This window comes from Panulirus ornatus, chromosome 65 (assembly GCF_036320965.1).
Source record: "Panulirus ornatus isolate Po-2019 chromosome 65, ASM3632096v1, whole genome shotgun sequence".
In the NCBI taxonomy this organism is placed as follows: domain Eukaryota; kingdom Metazoa; phylum Arthropoda; class Malacostraca; order Decapoda; family Palinuridae; genus Panulirus; species Panulirus ornatus.
In genome coordinates, this window is record NC_092288.1 from 595,788 (window position 1) to 623,439 (window position 27,652).

The following is a 27,652-nucleotide window of genomic DNA, read 5'->3' on the forward strand; positions in this document are numbered from 1 at the left end:
CCTGCTGCAGATCCACCTTCACCTGGAACCATTCACCTTCCTTTCTACCCATTCATACACATGCCCTACTCCCGATAAAAACTCCTCACTGATTCTAATAGCTTTCCTCCTACATCATATATTCAGAACACCTTCCACAAAACATCTCTATCAACCTTATCATGTGCCTTGGAAAAGAGGAAATGATGTGGGTGGTGAAAGTAAGTGGGCTTGGAAAAGTGAAGTGTGAAGACATACAAGGAGAGACTGAGTGCACAATGGCAAAAGGTGAGAGCAAATAAAGATAGGGAAGTGGGTGAGGAATAGGAAGTGTACAGGAAAGAAGTTCTGGCATATGCAAGAGGAGAGTATGGCATGTGGAAGATAAGAGGTGAGCAGGTGAGAAAAGGTAGTGAGTGGTGAGATGGCAATGTTGCTTGTGAAAGAAAGAACACAAAGGAGTATGGGTGGTACTTACATGGAAGGAGTGTGAGTGAATAGATGTACAGAAGAAAGTTGCAGGAGGTCAAGAGGAATGTGCATTGGTTGAAAAAGAAGGCAAACAAGGGTTGCAGTTAGCGAGTATCAGCAAACTTCAGGGAAAATATCATGTTTTGGAAGGAGATTAATAGTGTAAGAAAAAAAAAGAATAAATGGGAACATCAGTGAAAGGGGCAAATTGGGAAGTGATAACAGGCAATGATGAGGTGAAGAGGAAATGGAGTGAGTACTCTGAAGGACTGTTGAATGTGTTTGATGATGGAGTAGCAAATAAAGTAGGTTGTTTGGGCTGGGGAGCTATGCAAAGTGAGTCATAGAAAGTGGTTTGGTGAAAAGAGCAGGGTCATGAAAGCCTTGTGTAAGATGCAATGTGGCAGAGAGACTAGAATGGATGGTACTGCAGTTGAATCTCTTATGAAAGGGGGTGACTGCAATGCTGTCTGGTTAGCTAGCGTTTTCAGTGTATGTATGGATCATGGTGAAGTGCCTGAATACTGGCAGAATGCATGTATAGTGACAATACATATCATGGGAAGGGAGATAAAGGAGACTGTTGAAATTACAGAGGTATTAGTATATTGAGTGTACCTGGTAGGCTGCATGGATGAGTGGAGATTTAGAGAGCGAGCACATGCACAGAGCATCAGCCTAATGGGGAACAATGTAGTTTCAGAAGTGGTTGAGGATGTGCGGTTCAGGTGTTTGCTTGAAGAATGTGTGATAAATAATGAGAGAAATAGATGGATATAAAAGTGGTATTTATGGATCTGGAGAAAGAATGCTGGAGAAAGCATTTACATTAAAAGGTTATGTATTCTTTACCCATTTCCTAAACGATCAACCATAACATCAAGTTTCTTAACTGTAGTACAGTACTGTTAACTTACTAGAGGTTATATCCCATATCTGTAATAATATTCCATCTATCAATCTCAAGTAAAAAGCATAAAGTTTTACATACACCTTTACCTATATGTACAACATAATCATGAGAGTGTATGGGTGATGAATGGATGGAATGGTCTAAGCAAGGAAATGGTAGATGCCTACAGCTTACAATTGTAAAGTCTTGATGGCATAGAATGTACAAGAGATGGGGTATCATATGCATTAAACTCTCTCCCAAATAATGTATAAATAGATGATCACAAACAGTTAATTACAGTCTAATAAAAATGTAAGATTAACAACTTACAGGAAGGAGTCAGCCTCGAGCATAACCTTGGGCTGGATGTACTGCAAACTGTCTGTGTTGTCACATACAATCCGGGCTAGGCTCACCTTTCGCAGCTCATACAATTGTTCTGGGGGGTACAATGTAAACATCAACTGCTACATAAAGAAGGTGCATTAAAGGCATCAAAACTATATGATGCTGAGGGTATGGTCTGTGAAAAGAGGGAATGCAGTCTTTAGTGTCTATAGTACAGTAATAGTATCAACAGTACTTCAGGTTGATACAATATTTTATGAATACTACCATTATTTGCTATTAAGTGTTAAGTTTATAAATGCTACCAGTACTGTGTTATGAATCTGTAATAGATACATTTATATTAGCTACATCAAGCTCACCTTTATGGCTGTAATTAGGGTACTATGGCATTATCAGTCATAATGTCTATGCTGAATTACTGAGTTTCCCCAATTTAAGAAACTGTCTTTCACTTATTCCTTATAAATGTAAATAATTTCAGAAACAACAAATTGGCACCACTGGTTACAACATTCGTTTGTAATAATGTTAGCATTAGTAATATGCCAGTTCATTTCAAAGTAGAGAAGGAGAGGGGAAACAAATGTTTTTCTCCTTTAGAGGTCATTTTCCACATTTCTGTAAAGGTGGTTTTCAAATTTGAAGAAAAACAGATATATAAAGGAAAAATAAAAAATTGTACTCTACAGACACGATACATTACTAAGGAAAAGGCTTATATTCTAACAATGGTGTGCATGTAATTTACGAACATGACAGTACATTCTTCCCACAAAATTCAACTGAAACATCCTATACAGTATGGAACCATGGGTAAGAAATTAAGAAATCTCTATCTCATGACACAGAAATAAGAATGAATGATGCAAAAACTAACAGACATACACCAACATGTGAAAACTGAAAAATGCAGAAAACTTTACCAGATCTTTCTTTAATGACTAAAAGTGAAAAATGCTGAGAACTTAAACATAACATCCAATCTAACCCTTCAGAATGAAAAATTAAAATCTTTTTAATTCTGAACTCATATATTTGCAAAATAAGTCAAAAGCTGAAAAGTACTTTCCTTATCTAATCACACTATGATCAAATGTCAAAATGGACATGACATGTTCTTAATAAGTTAAGAAACATCTGAAAAACTCTAACAATGAAGAGAAAAGGAAAAATCAGAATAACAATGAAATAGTATCAGCACTAATGATCGGAAGAAACTTAGAGCAAATCTTGGTGTAATTATGAATAAGGAATGAAAAGATGAGACAACATAGTGCTCTGAGATACCTTTGGTGAAGGAGGAGGGTGGAAGATCATTCTCATACCAATATCTATCACCCCGCCTGAGGTAATGGAACTGACGGCCAATTAGGCAGCCAAAAGTAGGGCCCACTAGAGCGCCCCTGTTCGGTTTTTCTGCAAGGCCCCCTGTGAACAGGTCGATGTCATCTACATCCCTGGTGGTATGGAAAAAGATGAGTGAGGAAGAGAGAGGCTTTAGGAATCTAAGCAGGGTGAAGTGAAGAGGTTAGTTTATAGGCTAAAAGAAGGGGAGAGAAGTTGTGAGGTGAGTAAGAGAAAAGAAACTGTAAATGAGCAGACACTGTACTGCTGGGTGAGAGAGAGAAACTGAAAGATATTGGTGAAGGATGAAGATGAGGCCATGTGTGCATGAGTGAGGGAGGAGGAGAATGCAAAATGAAAGATGATGAAAGTAACTTAGAGTGACAAGGAGAGGGGGCTGTGGACACAAATGAATAAGAAAGAGAAGGTTTTGAAGTAAAAGAGGTTTAGAGCAAGGCTTGCGGGATCAGTCAGGAGTTAGGAATGGATTGTATGGTGAGTGAAGTATCTCCAAGTACCTATGACAAGAATACGCCAAGAAGCCAAAGCTAGTGTGTAGCATTCATCACATGTCATGCTTGACAGAAAATACTATTTCTCTTTGCCAACAGCAATATCTCATAACTGTCAATCCTATGTTCATCTGGGACTAACCACAACCATGTACTGTTTTTATCTAAATATTCTATCTAAATATTCTATCCCTGGGGATAGGGGAGAAAGAATACTTGCCACACATTCCTCACGTGTCGTAGAAGGCAACTGAAGGGGATGGGAGCGAGGGCTGGAAACCCTTCCCTCCTTGTATTTTAACTTTCTAAAAGGAGAAACAGAAGGAGTCACACGGGGAGTGCTCATCCTCCTCGAAGGCTCAGATTGGGGTGTCTAAATGTGTGTGGATGTAACCAAGATGAGAAAAAAGGGGAGATAGGTAGTATGTTTGAGGAAAGGAACCTGGATGTTTTGGCTCTGAGTGAAAAGCTCAAGGGTAAAGGGGAAGAGTGGTGTGGGAATGTCTTGGGAGTAAAGTCAGGGGTTAGTGAGAGGACAAGAGCAAGGGAAGGAGTAGCACTACTCCTGAAACAGGAGTGGTGGGAGTATGTGATAGAGTGTAAGAACGTAAACTCTAGATTGATATGGGTAAAACTGAAAGTGGATGAGGAGAGCTGGGTGATTACTGGTGCATATGCACCTGGGCATGAGAAGAAAGATCATGAGAGGCAAGTGTTTTGGGAGCAGCTGAGTGAGTGTGTTAGTAGTTTTGATGCACGAGACCCGGTTATAGTGATGGGTGATTTGAATGCAAAGGTGAGTAATGTGGCAGTTGAGGGAATAATTGGTGTACATGGGGTGTCCAATGTTGTAAATAGAAATGGTGAAGAGCTTGTAAATTTATGTGCTGAAAAAGGACTGGTGATTGGGAATACTGGTTTAAAAAGAGAGATTATTATTATTATATTATTTTGCTTTGTCGCTGTCTCCCACGTTTGCGAGGTAGCGCAAGGAAACAGACGAAAGAAATGGCCCAACCCACCCCCATACACATGTATATACATACACGTCCACACACGCAAATATACATACCCATACATCTCAATGTACACATATATATACACACACAGACACATACATATATACACATGCACACAATTCACATTGTCTGCCTTTACTCATTCCCATCGCCACCTCGCCACACATGGAATAACATCCCACTCCCCCCTCATGTGTGCAAGGTAGCGCTAGGAAAAGACAAAAAAGGCCCCATTCGTTCACACTCAGTCTCTAGCTGTCATGCAATAATGCCCGAAACCACAGCTCCCTTTCCACATCCAGGCCTCACAGAACTTTCCATGGTATACCCCAGATGCTTCACATGCCCTGATTCAATCCAATGACAGCACATCGACCCCGGTATACCACATCGATCCAATTCACTCTATTCCTTGCCCGCCTTTCACCCTCCTGCATGTTCTGGCCCCGATCACTCAAAATCTTTTTCACTCCATCTTTCCACCTCCAATTTGGTTTCCCACTTCTCCTCGTTCCCTCCACCTCCGACACATATATCCTCTTGGTCAATCTTTCCTCACTCATTCTCTCCATGTGCCCAAACCATTTCAAAACACCCTCTTCTGCTCTCTCAACCACGCTCTTCTTATTTCCACACATCTCTCTTACCCTTACATTACTTACTCGATCAAACCACCTCACACCACATATTGTCCTCAAACATCTCATTTCCAGCACATCCACCCTCCTGCGCACAACTCTATCCATAGCCCACGCCTCGCAACCATACAACATTGTTGGAACCACTATTCCTTCAAACATAGCCATTTTTGCTTTCGGAGATAATGTTCTCGACTTCCACACATTCTTCAAGGCTCCCAGGATTTTCGCCCCCTTCCCCACCCTATGATGGCCAGAAAGCGTTACTGAATTACGTGTTAATTGATAGGTGCGCGAAAGACAGACTTTTGGATGTTAATGTGCTGAGAGGTGCAACTGGAGGGATGTCTGATCATTATCTTGTGGAGGCGAAGGTGAAGGTTTGTAGAGGTTTTCAGAAAAGAAGAGAGAATGTTGGAGTGAAAAGAGTGGTGAGAGTAAGTGAGCTTGAGAAGGAGACTTGTGTGAAGAAGTACCAGGAGAGACTGAGTACAGAATGGAAAAAGGTGAGAACAAAGGACATAATGGGAGTGGGGGAGGAATGGGATGTATTTAGGGAAGCAGTGATGGCTTGCACAAAAGATACTTGTGGCATGAGAAGCGTGGGAGGTGGGCAGATTAAAAAGGGTAGTGAGTGGTGGGATGAAGAAGTAAGATTATTAGTGAGAGAGAAGAGAGAGGCATTTGGACAATTTTTGCAGGGAAATAATGCAAATGAGTGGGAGATGTATAAAAGAAAGAGGCAGGAGGTCAAGAGAAAGGTGCAAGAGGCAAAAAAGAGGGCAAATGAGAGTTGGGGTGAGAGAGTATCATTAAATTTTAGGGAGAATAAAAAGATGTTTTGGAAGGAGGTAAATAAAGTGCGTAAGACAAGGTAACAAATGTGAACTTCACTGAAGGGGGCTAATGGGGAGGTAACAAGTAGTGGTGATGTGAGAAGGAGATGGAGTGAGTATTTTGAAGGTTTGTTAAATGTGTTTGATGATAGAGTGGCAGATATAGGGTGTTTTGGTCGAGGTGGTGTGCAAAGTGAGAGGGTTAGGGAAAATGATTTGCTAAACTGGGAAGAGGTAGTAAAAGCTCTGCGGAAGATGAAAGCCGCCAAGGCAACGGGTTTGGATGGTATTGCAGTGGAATTTGTTAAAAAAGGGGGTGACTGTATTGTTGACTGGTTGGTAAGGTTATTTAATGTATGTATGACTCATGGTGAGGTGCCTGAGGATTGGCAGAATGCTTGCATAGTGCCATTGTACAAAGGCAAAGGGGATAAAAGTGAGTGCTCAAATTACAGAGGTATAAGTCTGTTGAGTATTCCTGGTAAATTATATGGGAGGGTATTGATTGAGAGGGTGCAGGCATGTACAGAGCATCAGATTGGGGAAGAGCAGTGTGGTTTCAGAAGTGGTAGAGGATGTGTGGATCAGGTGTTTGTTTTGAAGAATGTATGTGAGAAATAGAAAGGCAAATGGATTTGTATGTAGCATTTATGGATCTGGAGAAGACATATGATAGAGTTGATAGAGATGCTCTGTGGAAGATATTGAGAATATATGGTGTGGGAGGCAAGTTGTTAGAAGCAGTGAAAAGTTTTTATCGAGGATGTAAGGCATGTGTACGTGTAGGAAGAGAGGAAAGTGATTGGTTCTCAGTGAATGTAAGTTTGTGGCAGGGGTGTGTGATGTCTTCATGGTTGTTTAATTTGTTTATGGATGGGGTTGTTAGGGAGGTGAATGCAAGAGTTTTGGAAAGAGGGGCAAGTATGCAGTCTGTTGTGGATGAGAGAGCTTGGGAAGTGAGTCAGTTGTTGTTCGCTGATGATACAGCGCTGGTGGCTGATTCGTGTGAGAAACTGCAGAAGCTGGTGTTTGAGCTTGGTAAAGTGTGTGAAAGAAGAAAGCTGAGAGTAAATGTGAATAAGAGCAAGGTTATTAGGTACAGTAGGGTTGAGGGACAAGTCAATTGGGAGGTAAGTTTGAATGGAGAAAAACTGGAGGAAGTGAAGTGTTTTAGATATCTGGGAGTGGACTTGGCAGTGGATGGAACTATGGAAGCGGAAGTGAATCATAGGGTGGGGGAGGGGGCGAAAGTTCTGGGAGCATTGAAGAATGTGTGGAAGTCGAGAACATTATTTCTGAAAGCAAAAATGGGTATGTTTGAATAGTGGTCCCAACAATGTTATATGGTTGCGAGGCATGGGCTATGGATAGAGTTGTGCGGAGAAGGGTGGATGTGCTGGAAATGAGATGTTTGAGGACAATATGTGGTGTGAGGTGGTTTGATTGAGTAAGTAATAATAGGGTAAGAGAGATGTGTGGTAACAAAAAGAGTGTGGTTGAGAGAGCAGAAGAGGGTGTTTTGAAATGGTTTGGTCACATGGAGAGAATGAGTGAGGAAAGATTGACCAAGAGGATATATGTGTCAGAGGTGGAGGGAATGAGGAGAAGTGGGAGACCAAACTGGAGGTTGAAAGATGGAGTGAAAAAGATTTTGATTGATCGGGGACTGAACATGCAGGAGGATGAAAAGCATGCAAGGAATAGAGTGAATTGGAACGATATGGTATACCAGGGTCGACGTGCTGTCAAATTCATTGAACCAGGGCATGTGAAGCGTTTGGGGTAAACCATGGAAAGTTCTGTGGGGTGTGTTAAGGGAGCTGTGGTTTCGGTGCATTATTACATGACAGCTAGAGGCTGAATGTGAACTAAAGTGGCCTTTGTTGTCTTTTCCTAGCGCTACCTCGCGCACATTTGGGGGGAGGAGGAGGTGGTTATTTCATGTGTGGCGGGGTGGCGATGGGAATGAATAAACGCAGACAGTATGAATTATGTGCATGTATATGTCTATGTGTGTATATACATGTATACATTGAGATGTATAGGTATGTATATTTGCGTGTGTGGACGTGTATGTATATACATGTGTATGTGGGTGGGTTGGGCCATTCTTTTGTCTGTTTCCTTGCACTACCTCGCTAACGCGGGAGACAGCGACAAAGCAAAATAAATGAATAAATATTTCATTTGAATATTTCTTCAGTTCCCCCTACAGAAAATACTTTTCATTTTGGTTACTCCATATGCAGCTCCTTTGAATTTTCTATTTATTCAAATCTCTTCAAGCTATGTCCTGATTCACCTATACTACTGTTCTTATAAAACTTTAGAGTCTCCTTCACAAAATGCCTTAGCATAGCCTAGAAGAACAATGTCCGTTCTCTTTCTTTGCAGAAGAGTTTCATGTGTCAGTGAAGTGACCTAAGAGTTGAGAGTGTGTTATCTTACCTGGTATAAACCTTTGCTGATCTTCATTCATGTAAGTGTAGTTAATCACATATTTCAGTGTCTTTTATATACATATAACACTTGTAAAATTTAATTCTGCATCATGTCAGGCTAACTGGTCTGTGCTGTTTTGGCACAAGCTTAGATTCTCCTTTGTGTAATGGTGTTACCAATGCAATTTCAAGGATATCTGCTATGGTGGACTGATCAATGCACTGTCTCATAAACATCATCAAAGGTCTTGCTAATGTCAACTTTGTCCTTTTAAGGAAGATAGCTAGGATTCCATTAGGTCCTAGCACTGAGTTATGAAGTTATTAAGTTAAGGGAAAAGAGTGGAAGTCACTAAACAAATAAGAGAGTAGGAAAAAGATGTCGGGAGAGCACAGAATAGTGAGAGGCTATTGAGCCACAAGTGAAAGGAAAATGAAAAGGTTTTGGTGCATAAGGAGAGAGAAAGACTGTATGATAAGGGGCAGAAGTAAATAATGTGGCATAAGCTAGGAGGAGAGGAAAGATTATGATGTGAGCAAGGGTGAAGGAGTGTATGGAGGGATAACTGACATTGATTGGAAGGGTTATTGGGTGACTGAGGAAGAAAGGTAGAGTAATGAAAGTAGTACATGAGATGGGTAGGGTTGTAGGAAAAGCAGTAGAGTAAGTGACAGGAGAATTATGAGGTATATGAGAGTGAGATCGAGAGGTATATGGTTGTGTGTTGGGTGAGGAAGAGATGGATGTGGGATAAAAGAAGCAGAAAATGAAGGCCAGGGCTGTGGTAAAACCTGACGTGATCAGTGCTAGGGTTGTTGATGGCAGCAGGGAAAGATACCAAAAATGGAATGGAGAGAATGGGAAGCAGGAGCATAAGGTAAGACAAAAAATGTATGTTAAAGTATATTCCTACTTAAGAAAGAGGGTGAACACAATATCTGTTAGATGTCCCTTGAAATGTACTGTAATTAACTTTCATGAAATTTTCTTTGTTTATCTTCTTGAATGTTCATTTATTTATTTTATTATACTTTGTCGCTGCCTCCCACATTAGCGAGGTAGCGCAAGGAAACAGACGAAAGAATGGCCCAACCCACCCACATACACATGTATATACATAAAACACCCACACGTGTGTATGTGAATGTTCAATACGCCTTAAATTCTATACATCTTCTCTATCTGTCTACTCTCATTTACTTCATATCCCATTTACATGGGATGGATTAAATACATACAGTAATGTACTTTCCATGGGAATCCCTTTTCTAAAGATTTACAAGTTGGAAAAAGGCAGACATCCAATTCCTGGGAGAACTTACTACCCCTCTATAATGTCTAAGAGATTCTTTAAATATATCAGTATAAAGAAATTATTTAATTTTCCCTTTTCTGTTTTCATGTTAAAGTAAAAAATTTCCATCATGATGGATTTGTTTCACTCATGCAATGACAAAAGAATTAAGTTCTCTTTTATGTATGATTTTAAGCAATGCATTCAAATAAAGCCATAAGTACTGATTCAGAGGTTAAGCATAAAATTCTTGAATTTAGAGCCAAATCTTCTGAATACATTTTACTGTTCTGATAAATATAAGTACTCCAAACAAACTCATATTTTTCCCCACTTTACATATAAATTAGAAACTTCTGCCCATGCTCCCTTCTCAGGAAAAAATGTAAACCTACTTGTAGATGGACTTGAGCTTCTTAATGGTCTCTGAGGACATTACATCACTTAGTTCCTCAAACTTGGCCACCTTTGGTAACCCACAGAAATGTCGCCATCTGTTGTAACCAGCTATACCATGGTCACGGCCTTGCTGTATGATCTGTGCAGCTAAGTCCAATCCAACTCCTGTGGGAATAACTAGTCCAGTTAAATTATACCACAACTACACATTATTTATCTGTTTACCTATATCTCTGATGCCTGTTCCCTCTGGGGACTCCCATCATGGCGGTGGCCACAGCAAAAGTCTCCGCTTATCCCTGTCTTTCAATGCTCTTCCATTCTATTTCCCCATGTCACAGGTGGTTTCCTCTCACACCACCTTTAATTGTACTATTATATACTCTCCTTTATAACATTTCACTTACTCTACTACAGCACAATTCATTCCATTTGCATTCCCTGCCATAACAAATCTCTCATACACCCAATACATTTCTCTCTCTATTCCATCTAGTCATACCACATGCTCCTCTTCAAATAGCTCATTTCCACAGTCTGGAATCTTGATCTCTGTTACTCACTCCATGTCCATGTCTCAGCTGCATAGCTCAGAGATGGAAGGACTGTGGTCTTACTGAATCCTTTCTTCATTTCCCAAACTTACACCTGTACATGTCATTATCCTATAAAGGGACCCAGTGACTCTTCTAACATGTACTTCTCTCTTCCTACACATTAGTTCCACCATAAAAAAGTTAAGAATGATTATTGAAGTGACAGATGTAGTATTATCAAGAGCTACAAAGGTGTTTCATGGGTAATGTGCCTGGCTTGCAGTACAGAAGTTATCGGGAATGAAATGAGACTGAAAAGAAAATTGTATTGAAAATATCAAAAATCATCATAGATAACCAAATGACCTTTACTGAAATTAAGCTGACAGTTAAGTACTTTGATCTCTTTAGGAAAATCATGTTCTGCCTGACCACATGTGACAGCCTGACAAGTGTAAATAAAATACTGATGAACATGAGCTCATCCTTCCAATCGAATTTAGTTCAAATAAACAAGTTACAGGTTTTATGCCTCTCAAACCTTTAAATTCTAGAAAACATCTGAAGAAAGTTCCACATCCAAAGGCAGAATTTTCTGGAGGCTAAGTCAGATTAAGTCCTAGGTGAAATCTTTCTTTCTGTTGGACATAAGTCAGGCTAGAGTTATTGGTCTTACGCCATTTTATTCTTTAGATGCTGGGAAACGTGTATAAAGTTGCATGACCTAGGGTGAATGTTTCTTAAAGTTTCAAGGCAGGACAAGTTACAGGTGAAAAATTCTTATGATTTCTACAAGTTTTAAGGTGTGTTAAGTTTCTGGTTAAACCTTTTTAAAAAGGTTTAACCTGAAATTTAACATGGGATAAAATGTATATAAAGGCCAGTGGCAAAAGGTGAAACTTTCTTCAAGTAATGAGGCAGGTTAAGCTATAGATTAAACCTTTTCATAATCAGCATGTAAAACCAGAGTTATGAATTTCATACTGATCAAACATGTATGTGCTGGGAGAAAACTTCTCAAGTTATGGACAAAGTTAAATTCCAGGTTCACCCTTTTGTTGAGCAGCAAAAACTCAAACTAGAGTTATGAATCATATACCTTTTTAGTTCATGGACAAAGGAAAATAGGGGAATTCCCTCAAGTTATGAGATGGAATAATTTTTCTGTTAAACCTTTTTATCAGTGGCTTAAAAATCATACTAGACATATGGAACTTATTCTTTTCAACTCTTTAGATGCTGAGATTGGAGCGGGGGGCTGGAAATCCTCCCCTCTCTTTTTTTTTCTTTTTTTTTTTTCCCAAAAGAAGGAGCAGCGAAGGGGGGCAGGTGAGGATATTCCCTCAAAGGCCCAGTCCTCTGTTCTTAACGCTACCTCGCTAATGCGGGAAATGGCGAATAGTATGAAAGAAAGAAAAAGATGCTGAGATATAGCTATATACAATTCCACGGCTACAGGTTGACTTTTCTTCAAGGGGTAAGTAAAGTTACAGGTTCAACCTACCAAAAAGAGGCATAACTCAGGCAAATTCCATACATAGGCCTTATGCCATTCATTCTTTTCTTAATTGCAAAAAACTAGAGTCTCATTAGTATCTAACTCAGAGTTTACAAGCTGAGACCAAGCTTGAACTACACATCAAAAGTGTACCACCCTTTGGAAGACAATGGATGACAGGTAATGACAAACAAAGTGATCCCTAAATGTCCCTCATGCTATACATGTCACACATAAAGGAAACTATAAAACAACATTATCTCAACCATTGCTGTATGATCAGCCCTGCTGAGTAGGTTAATTGCCATGGTCCTCCAAGGAGCAATATGAAGATTCTTGATCAGTCTCTTAAAACTTTATCAACCTGGTAAATATAACCAGTATGAAGTCTGTTGGGGATGAGAGAGCTTGGGAAGTGAGTCAGTTGTTGTTCGCTGATGATACAGCGCTGGTGGCTGATTCATGTGAGAAACTGCAGAAGCTGGTGACTGAGTTTGGTAAAGTGTGTGGAAGAAGAAAGTTAAGAGTAAATGTGAATAAGAGCAAGGTTATTAGGTACAGTAGGGTTGAGGGTCAAGTCAATTGGGAGGTGAGTTTGAATGGAGAAAAACTGGAGGAAGTGAAGTGTTTTAGATATCTGGGAGTGGATCTGGCAGCGGATGGAACCATGGAAGCGGAAGTGGATCATAGGGTGGGGGAGGGGGCGAAAATTCTGGGGGCCTTGAAGAATGTGTGGAAGTCGAGAACATTATCTCGGAAAGCAAAAATGGGCATGTTTGAAGGAATAGTGGTTCCAAAAATGTTGTATGGTTGCGAGGCGTGGGCTATGGATAGAGTTGTGCGCAGGAGGTTGGATGTGCTGGAAATGAGATGTTTGAGGACAATGTGTGGTGTGAGGTGGTTTGATCGAGTGAGTAACGTAAGGGTAAGAGAGATGTGTGGAAATAAAAAGAGCGTGGTTGAGAGAGCAGAAGAGGGTGTTTTGAAGTGGTTTGGGCACATGGAGAGAATGAGTGAGGAAAGATTGACCAAGAGGATATATGTGTCGGAGGTGGAGGGAACGAGGAGAAGAGGGAGACCAAATTGGAGGTGGAAAGATGGAGTGAAAAAGATTTTGTGTGATCGGGGCCTGAACATGCAGGAGGGTGAAAGGAAGGCAAGGAATAGAGTGAACTGGAGCGATGTGGTATACCGGGGTTGACATGCTGTCAGTGGATTGAATCAAGGCATGTGAAGCGTCTGGGGTAAACCATGGAAAGCTGTGTAGGTATGTATATTTGCGTGTGTGGACGTATGTATATACATGTGTATGGGGGGGGTTGGGCCATTTCTTTCGTCTGTTTCCTTGCGCTACCTCGCAAACGCGGGAGACAGCGACAAAGTATAAAAAAAAAAAAAAATATAACCAACAAAGATCAATGTTGCAATAATTTTGCTTACCCAATATAGTAACCACAAATAAGTCAGAACAAGAACAAACCCCAAGATATCACTTACGGTGATAAACTACAATAACCTCAGTTGGATCAAAATACAAATACACACACACACATCACGGATAAGCATGACGTTGGGCCAATGTGAGTTTGAATAACGGGCACAATTGTCGGTCAACTCCCAACCCACTTGTTCATCTGCTCATCAGAGCTGGTTGATAAATGGGTACCTGGCTTGGGCAAGTGTGTGTGTGTGTGTGTGTGTGTGTGTGTGTGTGTGTGTGTGTGTGTGTGTGTGTGTGTTGTTTTGTTTGTATGTTTTTGGCAGGTGTGTGTGTGTGTGTGTGTGTGTGTGTGTGTGTGTGTGTGTGTGTGTGTGTGTGTGTGTTGTTTTGTTTGTATGTTTTTGGCAGGTGTGTGTGTGTGTGTGTGTGTGTGTGTGTGTGTGTGTGTGTGTGTGTGTGTGTGTGTGTGTGTTGTTTTGTTTGTATGTTTGTGGTGGGTGTGTGTGTGTGTGTGTGTGTGTGTGTGTGTGTGTGTGTGTGTGTGTGTGTGTGTGTGTGTGTGTGTGTGTGTGTGTTTGTGAGTGTTGTTTTGTTTGTATGTTTGTGGCGGGTGTGTGTGTGCACTTGCATGTATGTATTTATTTTTTTTTTTCCTTTGTCGCTGTCTCCCGCGTTTGCGAGGTAGCGCAAGGAAACAAACGAAAGAAATGGCCCAACCCACCCCCATACACATGTATATACATACACGTCCACACATGCAAATATACATACCCATACATCTCAATGTACACATATATATACACACACAGACACATACATATATACACATGCACACAATTCACACTATCTGCCTTTATTCATTCCCATCGCCACCTCGCTACACATGGAATAACATCCCCCTCCCCCCTCATATGTGCGAGGTAGCGCTAGGAAAAGACAACAAAGGCCCCACTCGTTCACACTGTCTCTAGCTGTCATGCAATAATGCCCGAAACCACAGCTCCCTTTCCACATCCAGGCCCCACAGAACTTTCCATGGTTTACCCCAGACGCTTCATATGCCCTGATTCAATCCACTGACAGCACGTCGACCCTGGTATACCACATTGATCCAATTCACTCTATTCCTTGCCCGCCTTTCACCCTCCTGCATGTTCAGGCCCCGATCACTCAAAATCTTTTTCACTCCATCTTTCCACCTCCAATTTGGTCTCCCACTTCTCCTCGTTCCCTCCACCTCTGACACATATATCCTCTTGGTCAATCTTTCCTCACTCATTCTCTCCATGTGCCCAAACCATTTCAAAACACCCTCTACTGCTCTCAACCACGCTCTTCTTATTTCCACACATCTCTCTTACCCTTACATTACTTACTCGATCAAACCATCTCACACCACATATTGTCCTCAAACATTTCGTTTCAAGCACATCCAACCTCCTGCACCCAACTCTATCCATAGCCCATGCCTCGCAACCATACAACATTGTTGGAACCACTATTCTTTCAAACATAGCCATTTTTGCTTTCCGAGATAATGTTCTCGACTTCCACACATTCTTCAAGGCTCCCAGAATTTTCGCCCCATCCCCCACCCTATGATTCACTTCCGCTTCCATGGTTCCATCCGCTGCCAGATCCACTCCCAGACATCTGAAACACTTTACTTCCTCCAGTTTTTCTCCATTCAAACTTACCTCCCAATTGCCTTGACCCTCAACCCTACTGTACCTAATAACCTTGCTCTTATTCACATTTACTCTTAAATTTCTTCTTTCACACACTTTACCAAACTCAATCACCAGCTTCTGCAGTTTCTCACATGAATCAGCCACCAGCGCTGTATCATCAGCGAACAACAACTGACTCACTTCCCAAGCTCTCTCATCCCCAACAGACTTCATACTTGCCCCTCTTTCCAAAACTCTTGCATTCAATTCCCTAACAGCACCATCCATAAACAAATCAAACCACCATGGAGACATCACACACCCCTGCCGCAAACCTACATTCACTGAGAACCAATCACTTTCCTCTCTTCCTACACGTACACATGCGTTACATCCTCGATAAAAACTTTTCACTGCTTCTAACAACTTGCCTCCCACACAATATATTCTTAGTACCTTCCACAAAGCATCTCTATCAACTCTATCATATGCCTTCTCCAGATCCATAAATGCTACATACAAATCCATTTGCTTTTCTAAGTATTTCTCACATACATTCTTCAAAGCAAACACCTGATCCACACATCCTTTACCACTTCTGAAACCACACTGCTCTTCCCCAATCTGATGCTCTGTACATGCCTTCACCCTCTCAATCAATACTCTCCCATATAATTTACCAGGAATACTCAACAAACTTATACCTCTGTAATTTGAGCACTCACTCTTATCCCCTTTGCCTTTGTACAATGGCACTATGCACGCATTCCACCAATCCTCAGGCACCTCACCGTGAATCATACATACATTAAATAACCTTACCAACCAGTCAACAATACAGTCACCCCCTTTTTTAATAAATTCCACTGCAATACTATCCAAACCTGCTGCCTTGCCGGCTTTCATCTTCCGCAGAGCTTTTACTACCTCTTCTCTGTTTACCAAATCATTTTCCCTAACCCTCTCACTTTGCACACCACCTCGACCAAAACACCCTATATCTGCCACTCTATCATCAAACACATTCAACAAACCTTCAAAATACTCACTCCATCTCCTTCTCACATCACCACTACTTGTTTTCACCTCCCCATTAGCCCCTTCACTGAAGTTCCCATTTGCTCCCTTGTCTTATGCACTTTATTTACCTCCTTCCAGAACATCTTTTTATTCTCCCTAAAATTTAATGATACTCTCTCACCCTAACTCTCATTTGCCCTCTTTTTCACCTCTTGCACCTTTCTCTTGACCTCCTGTCTCTTTCTTTTATGCATCCACTCATTTGCATTATTTCCCTGCAAAAATCGTCCAAATGCCTCTCTCTTCTCTTTCACCAATAATCTTACTTCTTCACCCCACCACTCACTACCCTTTCTAATCAACCCACTTCCCACGCTCCTCATGCCACAAGCATCTCTTGCGCAAGCCATCACTGCTTCCCTAAACACGTCCCATTCCTCCCCCAACTCCCCTCACCACCTTTGTTCTCACCTTTTTCCATTCTGTACTCAGTCTCTTCTGGTACTCTCCATCTCTCCTACTTACATACGTATACTTATGTATATCTCACTTTTTAAACCAGGTATTCCAAATCACCAGTCCTTTCTGAGCACACAAATCCACAAGCTCTTCACCATTTCCATTTACAACACTGAACACCCCATGTTTACCAATTATTCCCTCAACTGCCACATTACTCATCTTTGCATTCAATTAAATTTTAGGGAGAATAAAAAGATGTTTTGAAAGGAGGTAAAGTGCGTAAGACAAGGGAGCAAATGGGAACTTCAGGGGCTAATGGGGAGGTGATAACAAGTAGTTGTGATGTGAGAAGGAGATGGAGTGAGTATTTTGAAGGTTTGTTGAATGTGTTTGATGATAGAGTGGCAGATATAGGGTGTTTTGGTCGAGGTGGTGTGCAAAGTGAGAGGCTTAGGGAAAATAATTTGGTAAACAGGGAAGAGGTAGTAAAAGCTTTGCGGAAGATGAAAACCGGCAAGGCAGCAGGTTTGGATGGTACTGCAGTGAGATTTATTAAAAAAGGGGGTGACTGTATTGTTGACAGGTTGGTAAGGTTATTAATGTATGTATGATTCATGGTGAGGTGTCTGAGGATTGGCAGAATGCTTGCATAGAGCCATTGTACAAAGGCAAAGGGGATAAGAGTGAGTGCTCAAATTACAGAGGTATAAGTTTGTTGAGTATTCCTGGGAAATGATATGGGAGAGTATTGATTGAGAGGGTGAAGGCATGTACAGAGCATCAGATTGGGGAAGAGCAGTGTGGTTTCAGAAGTGGTAGAGGATGTGTGGATCAGGTGTTTCCTTTGAGGAATGTATGTGAGAAATACTTAGAAAAGCAAATGGATTTGTATGTAGCATTTATGGATCTGGATATATATATTTATTTATTTTGCTTTGTCGCTGTCTCCCGCGTTAACGAGGTAGTGCAAGGAAACAGACAAAAGAAATGGCCCAACCCACCCACATACACATGTATATACATAAACGTCCACACACGCAAATATACATACCTATACATCTCAATGTACACATATATATACACACACAGACATATACATATATACACATGTACATAATTCATACTGTCTGCCTTTTTCCATTCCCACTGCCACCCCGCAACACATGGAATGTGGATCAGGTGTTTGCTTTGAAGAATGTATGTGAGAAATACTTAGAAAAGCAAATGGATTTGTATGTAGCATTTATGGAACTGGAGAAGGCATATGATATAGAGTTGATAGAGATGCTCTGCGGAAGGTACTAAGAATATATGGTGTGGGAGGCAAGTTGTTAGAAGCAGTGAAAAGTTTTTATAGAGGATGTAAGGCATGTGTACGTGTAGGAAGAGAGGAAAGTGATTGGTTCTCAGTGAATGTAGGTTTGTGGCAGGGGTGTGTGATGTCTCTATGGTTGTTTAATTGTTTATGGATGGGGTTGTTAGGGAGGTGAATGCAAGAGTTTTGGAAAGAGGGGCAAGTATGCAGTCTGTTGGGGATGAGAGAGCTTGGGAAGTGAGTCAGTTGTTGTTCGCTGATGATACAGCGCTGGTGGCTGATTCATGTGAGAAACTGCAGAAGCTGGTGACTGAGTTTGGTAAAGTGTGTGAAAGAAGAAAGTTAAGAGTAAATGTGAATAAGAGCAAGGTTATTAGGTACAGTAGGGTTGAGGGTCAAGGCAATTGGGAGGTAAGTTTGAATGGAGAAAAACTGGAGGAAGTAAAGTGTTTTAGATATCTGGGAGTGGATCTGGCAGCGGATGGAACCATGGAAGCGAAAGTAAATCATAGGGTGGCGGAGGGGGCGAAAATCCTGGGAGCCTTGAAGAATGTGTGGAAGTCGAGAACATTATTTCCAAAAGCATAAATGGCTATGTTTGAAGGAATAGTGGTTCCAAAAATGTTGTATGGTTGCGAGGCGTGGGCTATGGATAGAGTTGTGCGCAGGAGGGTGGATGTGCTGGAAATGAGATGTTTGAGGACAATATGTGGTGTGAGGTGGTTTGATCGAGTAAGTAATGTAAGGGTAAGAGAGATGTGAGGAAATAAAAGGAGCATGGTTGAGAGAGCAGAAGAGGGTGTTTTGAAATGGTTTAGAGCAGAAGAGGGTGTTTTGAAATGGTTTGGGCACATGGAGAGAATGAGTGAGGAAAGATTGACCAAGAGGATATATGTGTCGGAGCTGGAGGAAACGAGGAGAAGTGGGAGACCAAATTGGAGGTGGAAAGATGGAGTGAAAAAGATTTTGAGTGATCTGGGCCTGAACATGCAGGAGGGTGAAAGGCGGGCAAGGAATAGAGTCAATTGGATCGATGTGGTATACCGGGGTCGACGTGCTGTCAATGGATTGAATCAGGGCATGTGAAGCATCTGGGGTAAACCATGGAAAGTTCTGTGTGGCCTGGATGTGGAAAGGGAGCTGTGGTTTCGGGCATTATTGCATGACAGCTAGAGACTGAGTTTGAACGAATGGGGCCTTTGTTGTCTTTTCCTAGCGCTACCTCGCACACATGAGGGGGGAGGGGGATGTTATTCCATGTGTGGCGAAGTGGCGATGGGAATGAATAAATGTAGACACTGTGAATTGCGTGCATGTGTATATATGTATGTGTCTGTGTGTGTATATATATGTGTACATTGAGATGTATGAGTATGTATATTTGCGTGTGTGGACGTGTATGTATATACATGTGTATGGGGGTGGGTTGGGCCATTTCTTTCGTCTGTTTCCTTGCGCTACCTCGCAAATGCGGGAGACAGCGACATAGCAAAATAAAAAAGAATAAAAAAATATATATATGTGTGTGTGTGTGTGTGTGTGTGTGTGGTGTTTCATGTGTGGGGCGGGTTGGCAACAGGAATGGATGAAGGCAGCAACTATGAATTTTTTTTTTTAATACTATTTGCCATTTCCCGCATTAATAAGGTAGCATTAAGAACAGAGGACTGGGCCCTTGAGGGAATATCCTCACCTGGCCCCCCTCTGTTCCGTCTTTTGTAAAATTAAAAAGAAATGAGAGGGGAGGATTTCCAGCCTCCTGCTCCCTCCCCTTTTAGTCGCCTTCTACGACACGCAGGGAATACGTGGGAAGTATTCTTTCTCCCCTATCCCAAGGAATGTGTATATACATATATGTTTGTGTATGTATATGTATGTATACACTGAAATGTATATGCATGTATATGTGCATGTACTGGCATTTAAGTACGTATATGTGTATATGAGTGGTTGGACCATTCTTCGTCTGTTTCCTTGAGCTACTTCGCTGATGCGGGAAACAGCGATTAAGTGTTGAAGAATACGAGGAAGGCGAGAATGTTATCTCGGAGCAAAAATTGGTATATTTGAAGGAATTGTGGTTCCAACAATGTTATATGGTTGTGAGGCATGGGCTATGGATGAGGTTGTGCAGAGGAGGGTGGATGTGTTGGAAATGAGATGTTTGAGGACAATTTGTCATGTGAAGTGGTTTGATTGAGTAAGTAATGCAAGGGTAAGAGAGATGTGTGATAATAAAGAGAGTGTGGTTGAGAGAGCAGAAAAGGGTGTATTGAAATGGTCTGGTCAATGGAGAGAATGAGTGAGGAAAGATAGAGAAAAAGGATATATGTGTCACAGGTGGAGGGAACAAAAAGAAGTGGGAAACAAAATTGGAGGTGGAAGGATGGAGTGAACATACAGGAGGGTGAAAGGCGTGAAAGGAATAGAGTGAATTGGAATGACGTGGTATACCGGGATCAACGTGCTGTCAATGGATTGAACCAGGGCCCACACACACACATATACATACCTATACATTTCACCGTATACATACATATACATACACAGACATACATATACACACATGTACATATTCATACGTGCTGCCTTCATCTATCCCTGCCGCCACCCGCCACACATGAAATGACACCCCCCCTTCCCCAGCGTGCATGCGAGGAAGAACTAGGAAACGACAACAAAGGCCACATTTGTTCACACTCAATCTCTAGCTGTCAAGTGTAATGCACCGAAACCACAGCTCCCTTTCCACATCCAGGCCTCACAAAACTTTCCACTGTTTACCCCAGGTGCTTCACATGCCCAGGTTCAATTCACTGACAGCACGTCGACCCAGTATACCACATCGTTCCAATGCACTCTAATCCTTGCTTGCCTTTCACCCTTCTGTATGTTCAGGCCCCAATCACTCAAAATCTTTTTCACTCCATCCTTCCACCTCCAATTTGGTCTCCCACTTCTCGTTTCCTCCAACTCTGACATATATATCCTCTTTGTCAATTTTTCCTCACTCATTCTCTCCATGTGACCATACCATTTCAATATACATACAAGGTTAAGAGACAGGACAATATGAGTTTAAAACACTCCCCGTAACACACAAGTAGTTATCACATATATAGCAATCACACACGTTTAAAGGATTTTAACCAAAACGCATTAATAACAACAATCATCATGATGCTTATAACTAAAGCAATCAGGCCAGTACTTAAGTCATCTGGTAGATGATGAATTCAACTATTACACCACCATTTCATTTATAAATACCACTCAGCTATGCCAGTTGGATCCATGAACATGCCAAGAAAAGCTTGTCATGTATGAAGAGGATCTACATGTAATTTGTTCATGCTATCATGCAAGAGAACTATTGGCCCTCCTTTCTTAACTAACCCAAATATCATTTAGAAGTCTCTTTTCTGAATCTGAATGACTGCCTCCCTTTCGAATCATTCTAAAGCAAACTTTGCTTACCATAGGGAAATGTTCCCTCACCTGGTAATTTTCTTTACCCAAGAGTTCCTCTTTCCAGCAGTAACCCTCTCTAGCAACCTTTCACAATTAAAAACTGCTTATCTCTCACAGCACTTCCTTCTCCCCAATCAATCTATTCCCATTTATAAACACTCCTTCCCTTACTCAGCAGCCACTTCCCTTTACAAAAAAGCACCAATGGACTTTTGCTTCACCTGTCTTGGGGTCTTCAAACATTTTGTTGGTCATGGCATCTGAGATGGCTGGATCCTCATTCTGAGCATGGGCACTGATCATCCCTTCTATGACTTGGTCAAACTTGCCCCGTTCATACAGATCAAATGGGGCATAAAACGTGTCAGTAATAGGACGCTCCTTAATTTTTCTGCCCTGAAGGAAGAAAATATACATTAGTTCTGAAAAAAGAATGGATTTTTGGTCATGGCAAGATGTTAAGAAGTTTCTCATTGTAAAGCCCTGTGCATTTCCAGTTCTGAAGATATAACTTGAGAGATTTTGTACTAATGAGAATTCTAATAAACATAGCATACCCGAACTGCAATCATTATATAAGCCAGTTAAGTTTGTAGAGGACACATCTTGCTAATGGTACAAAGTTTACATTTTAAGTTAAAATACTTAATTGCTCACAAAGTGTGTGTGTAATGCTAAGTGGATAGAAAATGGTGAAAGAGGGCCTTAACTTAAATGTTATCAAGCAGGAAATGTGTGAGAGACAATAGGAGTTGACAACCCTCCTAACCTGCTACCAGAGTCTCAACTTGGGAGAATAAGAAAGAAGACAAACTGCTTGCTGGCAAATATATTTGTACTCAAGTACATGGAAAAGGATATACTGAACAACATTTTCATATCCTCCATTAAGCCAAAACTGGAATATGCTTCTCAAACTTGGTCATCACACTCAAAAATGTGCAAGGAACTAAACAAGGAAGGTAACAAAGATGGTACCAGTATTAAGAGTGACGAGTTACAGGGATAGGTTAGAGGCCTGAAATTTGTTCACAACAGAAGAGAGCAGTAAGGAGTGACCTGATCACAACCTTTAAGTCTGTAAACCAGTTTGAAGATGGTGACAGTAAACAATTTATACATAGAAGCACGGAAGTACAGATGTGTAGAAGCACTTTTACAGCATTAGAATAGTGAATGGATGTAATAAACAGTGTTATGATTCATGATGTGATGTACACAGAAGATCAAAAAGTTGCATAATAGTAAAAGAAATTTCAAGGATGAGGCCCCATGAGTCTAGAACTCCTCCCCTGTACATTACAAGTAGGCAAGTACTATTAGGTATTTATATAGTGTTATAGAATTGAGTTGTTCTGTGTGTGTTGGGTTGTATTATATTGTATCGACATAGTATTGTGAAACAAGTAGATGTCCTCAGCTGAGTGTGTGGAGTGGTGTGACAGCTGGTAGGTGACCAATGAGCCATCACATGATGTCAGTTCTCATTTATGTCAGAGCTAAGTATAGGGATGACACATGTTTTTTGTTTTCTATTTCTAGCCAATCACAGTCAAGATGTGGGCCTGCTAAGGTGATGTCAGTATCTCACTTGCATACATCTCTTTGTCAACCAATCAGAACTGACCCTGTTTAGTTTCCTCTTCCTATAAATACCCCGAGTGGTGCTGTGTTCTTAATTCTTTCAAGCTGATGGTCCCAGTAAGCAGTATGATTTTCTCTTGCCCATAATTTGTTGCCACTGCATTGTAATGCATTGTATTGTACTGTTAATTTAGTTGGTCTATATTTGCCTGTGTAAAGTGTACTAGTATTGTCATTCTTATAATTATGTTTATTATAGAAGTTTCTTGGTTTGAAAACATATTTGGATTATGTTTAAAGTAACTTTTTGTGCCCTGTAAATGATTACTCGCTTTTTACATTATTTGTTTCTTTTAATGTACATAGTTTTTCGTCCTGTGTTTAATTTCATCCCCTAACTTTGGAGTGGCATTGTCTGTGGTGCATAACAACTGACAAATTCCAAAAGAACATATCTATGAAAATGATCATCCATAAAACTAGGCTGGGTAGGTCACTTACATTATCATAGTAGGCAACAGTGTTTGGCATCATGGAAGCGACGAACCTCAGGGCAACCCCAGCCACTGAATTGGCAATACCTGCATTGATGTTGATGTCGTAACCAGAAAAGAACCCTGATGACTGCAATGACAACCCATACTTCTCAACAATGCCCTATGGATGATGATTCATCAGTTAGTTCATCAGATATCATGAAGGGAATGGAAAATAAAAAAATATATACCATTATCACTATTAAACTTGATTGCAATTTCCTGTGTCAGCAAGGTAGTGCCAGGAAACAAATGAAGAAAGACTCATCCTCTCATATACACACGTTTTTTTTTTTTTTCAATTTTCCAAAAGAAGGAACAGAGAAGAGGGCCAGGTGAGGATATTCCCTCAAAGGCCCAGTCCTCTGTTCTTAACGCTACCTCGCTATCGCGGGAAATGGTGAATAGTATAAAAAAAAAAAAAAAATGTATATACATGCACATACAAGTATATATACATACATACACATATCAACATATACACATATACATACACAAACATATTTCTTTTTTTCTTTCAAACTATTTGCCATTTCCCGCATTAGCGAGGTAGCGTTAAGAACAGAGGACTGGGCCTTTGAGGGAATACCCTCACCTGGCCCAATTCTCCGTTCCCTCTTTTGGAAAATTAAAAAAAACGAGAGGGGAGGATTTCCAGCCCCCCGCTCCCTCCCCTTTTAGTCGCCTTCTACGACACGCAGGGAATACGTGGGAAGTATTCTTTCTCCCCTATCCCCAGGGATAACACAAACATATATATATATATATATGTATACACATTATCCCTGGGGATAGGGGAGAAAGAATACTTCCCACGTATTCCCTGCGTGTCGTAAAAGGCGACTAAAAGGGGAGGGAGCGGGTGGCTGGAAATCCTCCCCTCTCGTTTTTTTTTAATTTTCCAAAAGAAGGAACAGAGAAGGGGGCCAGGTGAGGATTTTCCTTCTAAGGCCCAGTCCTCTGTTCTTAATGCTACCTCGCAAATACGGGAAATAGCAAATAGTATGAAAAAAAAAAAAAATATACACATGTACATATTCATATTTGCTTGCCTTCATCCTTTCCCAGTGCCACCCCCCCCCCAACACACACACACACACACACACACACACACACACACACACACAAAAAAAAAAAAAAAAAAAAAAAAACAGCATCACCACCCCCGGCATCAGCGAGGTAGTGCCAGGAAAACAGACAAAAAAAGGCCACAATCGCTCACGCTCAGTCTCTAGCTGTCATGTGTAATGCACCAAAACCATATCTCCCTATCCACATCCAGGCCCCATAGACCTTTCCATGGTTTACACCAGAAGTTTCATATGCCCTGGCTCAGTCCACTGGCAACACATTGACCCTGATATACTACATCATTCCAATTCACTCTATTTCTTGCACAACTCACCCTCCTGCATGTTCAGGCCCTGATCACTCAAAATCTTCTTCACTCCATCCTTCCACTTCTGGGGATGGGTTAGAAAGAATACTTCCTATATATTCCCCGCGTGTCATAGAAGGTGACTAAAAGGAACAGGTGTGTGTGTGTGTGTGTGTGTGTGTGTGTGTGTGTGTGTGTGTATATGTGTGTGTGGTGGTGATAGTTGTGGGGGAAGAGAGGGAGAGCTGGAATTTCTCCCTTCAGTTTTACTTTTCCAAAAGAAGGGGGCAAAGTGAGGAGTTTTCCCTCTAAGGCTCAGTCATCTGCAAAGTCAATGAGGGGGAAAGGTGCAGGGGATACACTGTATCTGGGCCCGGGGGTCCAAAAGGGAGCCCAGAAATTTCCTGGGATCTTAGAAAATGTTTGCATATATTGAAGTCTAGTGTTCACATTTTGTGTGAGCCTACATAATTGAAATATTCTTTGTACTACTCGGTTAAAACTTTCTTTGTACCACCTAGTTTAAATATTCTTTGTACGCCTTGAAAAAATTCCTCTAAGAGGCCCTGATCATCTGTTCAGGAATGCTACCTTGCTAATATTCGTATATCTATTATGCTTAATCCCTGTTTCCCATGAGAGTGAGGTAGCATCAGGAAACAGATGAAGAATGGCCCATCCACTCATAACGTGGGAGACAGCGACAAAGCAAAATAAATAAATAAATAATATACATAAATGCCCATACATGCACATATACATACATATTCACATCAACATATACACATATACATATACATACAAAGACATATACATATATACACATGTTCATATTCTACTTGCTTGCCTTCATCCATTCCTGGCACTATCCCACCCCACATGAAACAGAATTGCTACCCCCTGCTTCAGTGAGGTAGCACCAAGAAAACAGACAAAAAGGCCACATTCGTTCTCACTCAGTCTCCAGCTGTCATGTGTAATGCAATGAAACCACAGCTCCCCATCCACATCCAGATCCCACAGACCTTTCCATGGTTACCCCAGATGTTTCACATGCCCTAGTTCAGTCCACTGACAGCATGTCAACCCCAGTATACCACATTGTTCTAATTCACTCTATTCCTTGCATGCCTTTCACCCTCCTGTATTTTCAGGCCCCGATTGCTCAAAATCTCTTTCACTCCATCCTTCCACTACCAATTTGGTCTCCTGCTTCTCCTTGTTCCCTTCACCTCTGACACATATTTCCTCTTTGTCAACTTTTCCTCACTCATTCTCTCCATATGTCCAAACTATTTCAAGAAACTCTCATCTGCCCTCTCAACTCATCCATTACAAAATCATAATCAAAATATAAAATCAGTCTTTCATTCTTGCAACATGCAGTTCTACAAAAATTAGTTTATAGTGAACTCATCATGTGATGAACTTTTGTTCTGGAGCTGCATTTGCACCAAGCCCTCTTCACCACTTTTTAGGAACTCTTTAAACATATCCTCCATTGGTTATACAAATTATTCATCTCATACTTAGAGGAGAAGAGGGATCCTCACACCTTACTTGAGATGAATTTACATCACTCTGTCATCCCTACACATATGGTATATAAAATAAAGTAAATTAGCTGTATCAAACTGATATAAAAATCATAGAAACCTTATAACTCACTTGAAAATAACCCAAGCCTCTGATTTCTTCATTTTGAAAGTTATGAGGAAAAATTATACCTAACCTAAGAGGAACCAAAGTAAGAGACACTAATCTTTTATCTCACCTCAAAAATATCGAGATATCATTCCTTAAGTGAGAAAACACTAACAAATCCTTCTCACTTCCTGTGTTTCTGGGATAAAATATAAGATTCTTAGACTTCACCTGAGAAGGAACATAAATGGCCTACATTTAAGATGAAATCATAAAGCCCCCAAGAAACCTTGATACCTTAAAATTTATTATGAAATTTCTTATGGAGCTCAAGTTTTACCTGTCCCAGAATGGATGGGAGGAACTCTGTGTAAGAGATGTGCTGAAGTTCGGCCCCTACAATTCGTCGTGCCTCCTGGAAAACCTGTTCATCAGTCCAGTGGGCATTGAGTTTTGCCAAGAATGAGGCAATGCGGTTGTGTTCACGTACAAACAGTTGGTGCACAGATGACAGACCAATGTGCTCATTCACTCGTACGTCACCAGATTTAAAGCACCTATGGATAGAGAAAATACATTACGATAAAGGAAGTCATGGTCTTGAAAAAAAAAAAGATTAATTGGACTGGCTCATTAACTTTCATCAGTTATATATATATATATATATGATGATTGGGAATACCTGGTTTAAAAAGCGAGATATACATAAGTATACTTATGTAAGTAGGAGAGATGGCCAGAGAGCGTTATTGGATTACGTGTTAATTGACAGGCGCGTGAAAGAGAGACTTTTGGATGTTAATGTGCTGAGAGGTGCAACTGGAGGGATGTCTGATCATTATCTTGTGGAGGCTAAGGTGAAGATTTGTATGGGTTTTCAGAAAAAAAGAGTGAATGTAGGGGTGAAGAGGGTGGTG

At 40.9% G+C, this 27,652-nt stretch overlaps 1 protein-coding gene and 1 long non-coding RNA gene across 4 annotated transcripts in view; one reads left to right on the forward strand and one right to left on the reverse strand.

The window, feature by feature from the left end:
* The window catches only part of LOC139746617 (uncharacterized), a 41,667-nt gene extending 18,035 nt beyond the window's left edge, over positions 1-23,632 (forward strand). The window contains exons 2-3 of the long non-coding RNA XR_011712182.1: positions 8,440-8,524; positions 23,136-23,632. This is a non-coding gene — a long non-coding RNA (uncharacterized lncRNA). The remainder of the gene's footprint in view (positions 1-8,439; positions 8,525-23,135) is intronic.
* The window catches only part of LOC139746613 (uncharacterized), a 257,343-nt gene that overhangs the window by 121,289 nt on the left and 108,402 nt on the right, over positions 1-27,652 (reverse strand). For all 3 annotated transcript variants that reach the window (XM_071658030.1, XM_071658029.1, XM_071658031.1), the window contains exons 8-13: positions 27,076-27,292; positions 23,679-23,834; positions 21,815-21,989; positions 10,177-10,345; positions 2,984-3,153; positions 1,676-1,784 (exon numbers count right to left, since the gene is read on the reverse strand). In XM_071658030.1, coding sequence (XP_071514131.1) covers positions 1,676-1,784; positions 2,984-3,153; positions 10,177-10,345; positions 21,815-21,989; positions 23,679-23,834; positions 27,076-27,292 — 996 coding nt within the window. The remainder of the gene's footprint in view (positions 1-1,675; positions 1,785-2,983; positions 3,154-10,176; positions 10,346-21,814; positions 21,990-23,678; positions 23,835-27,075; positions 27,293-27,652) is intronic.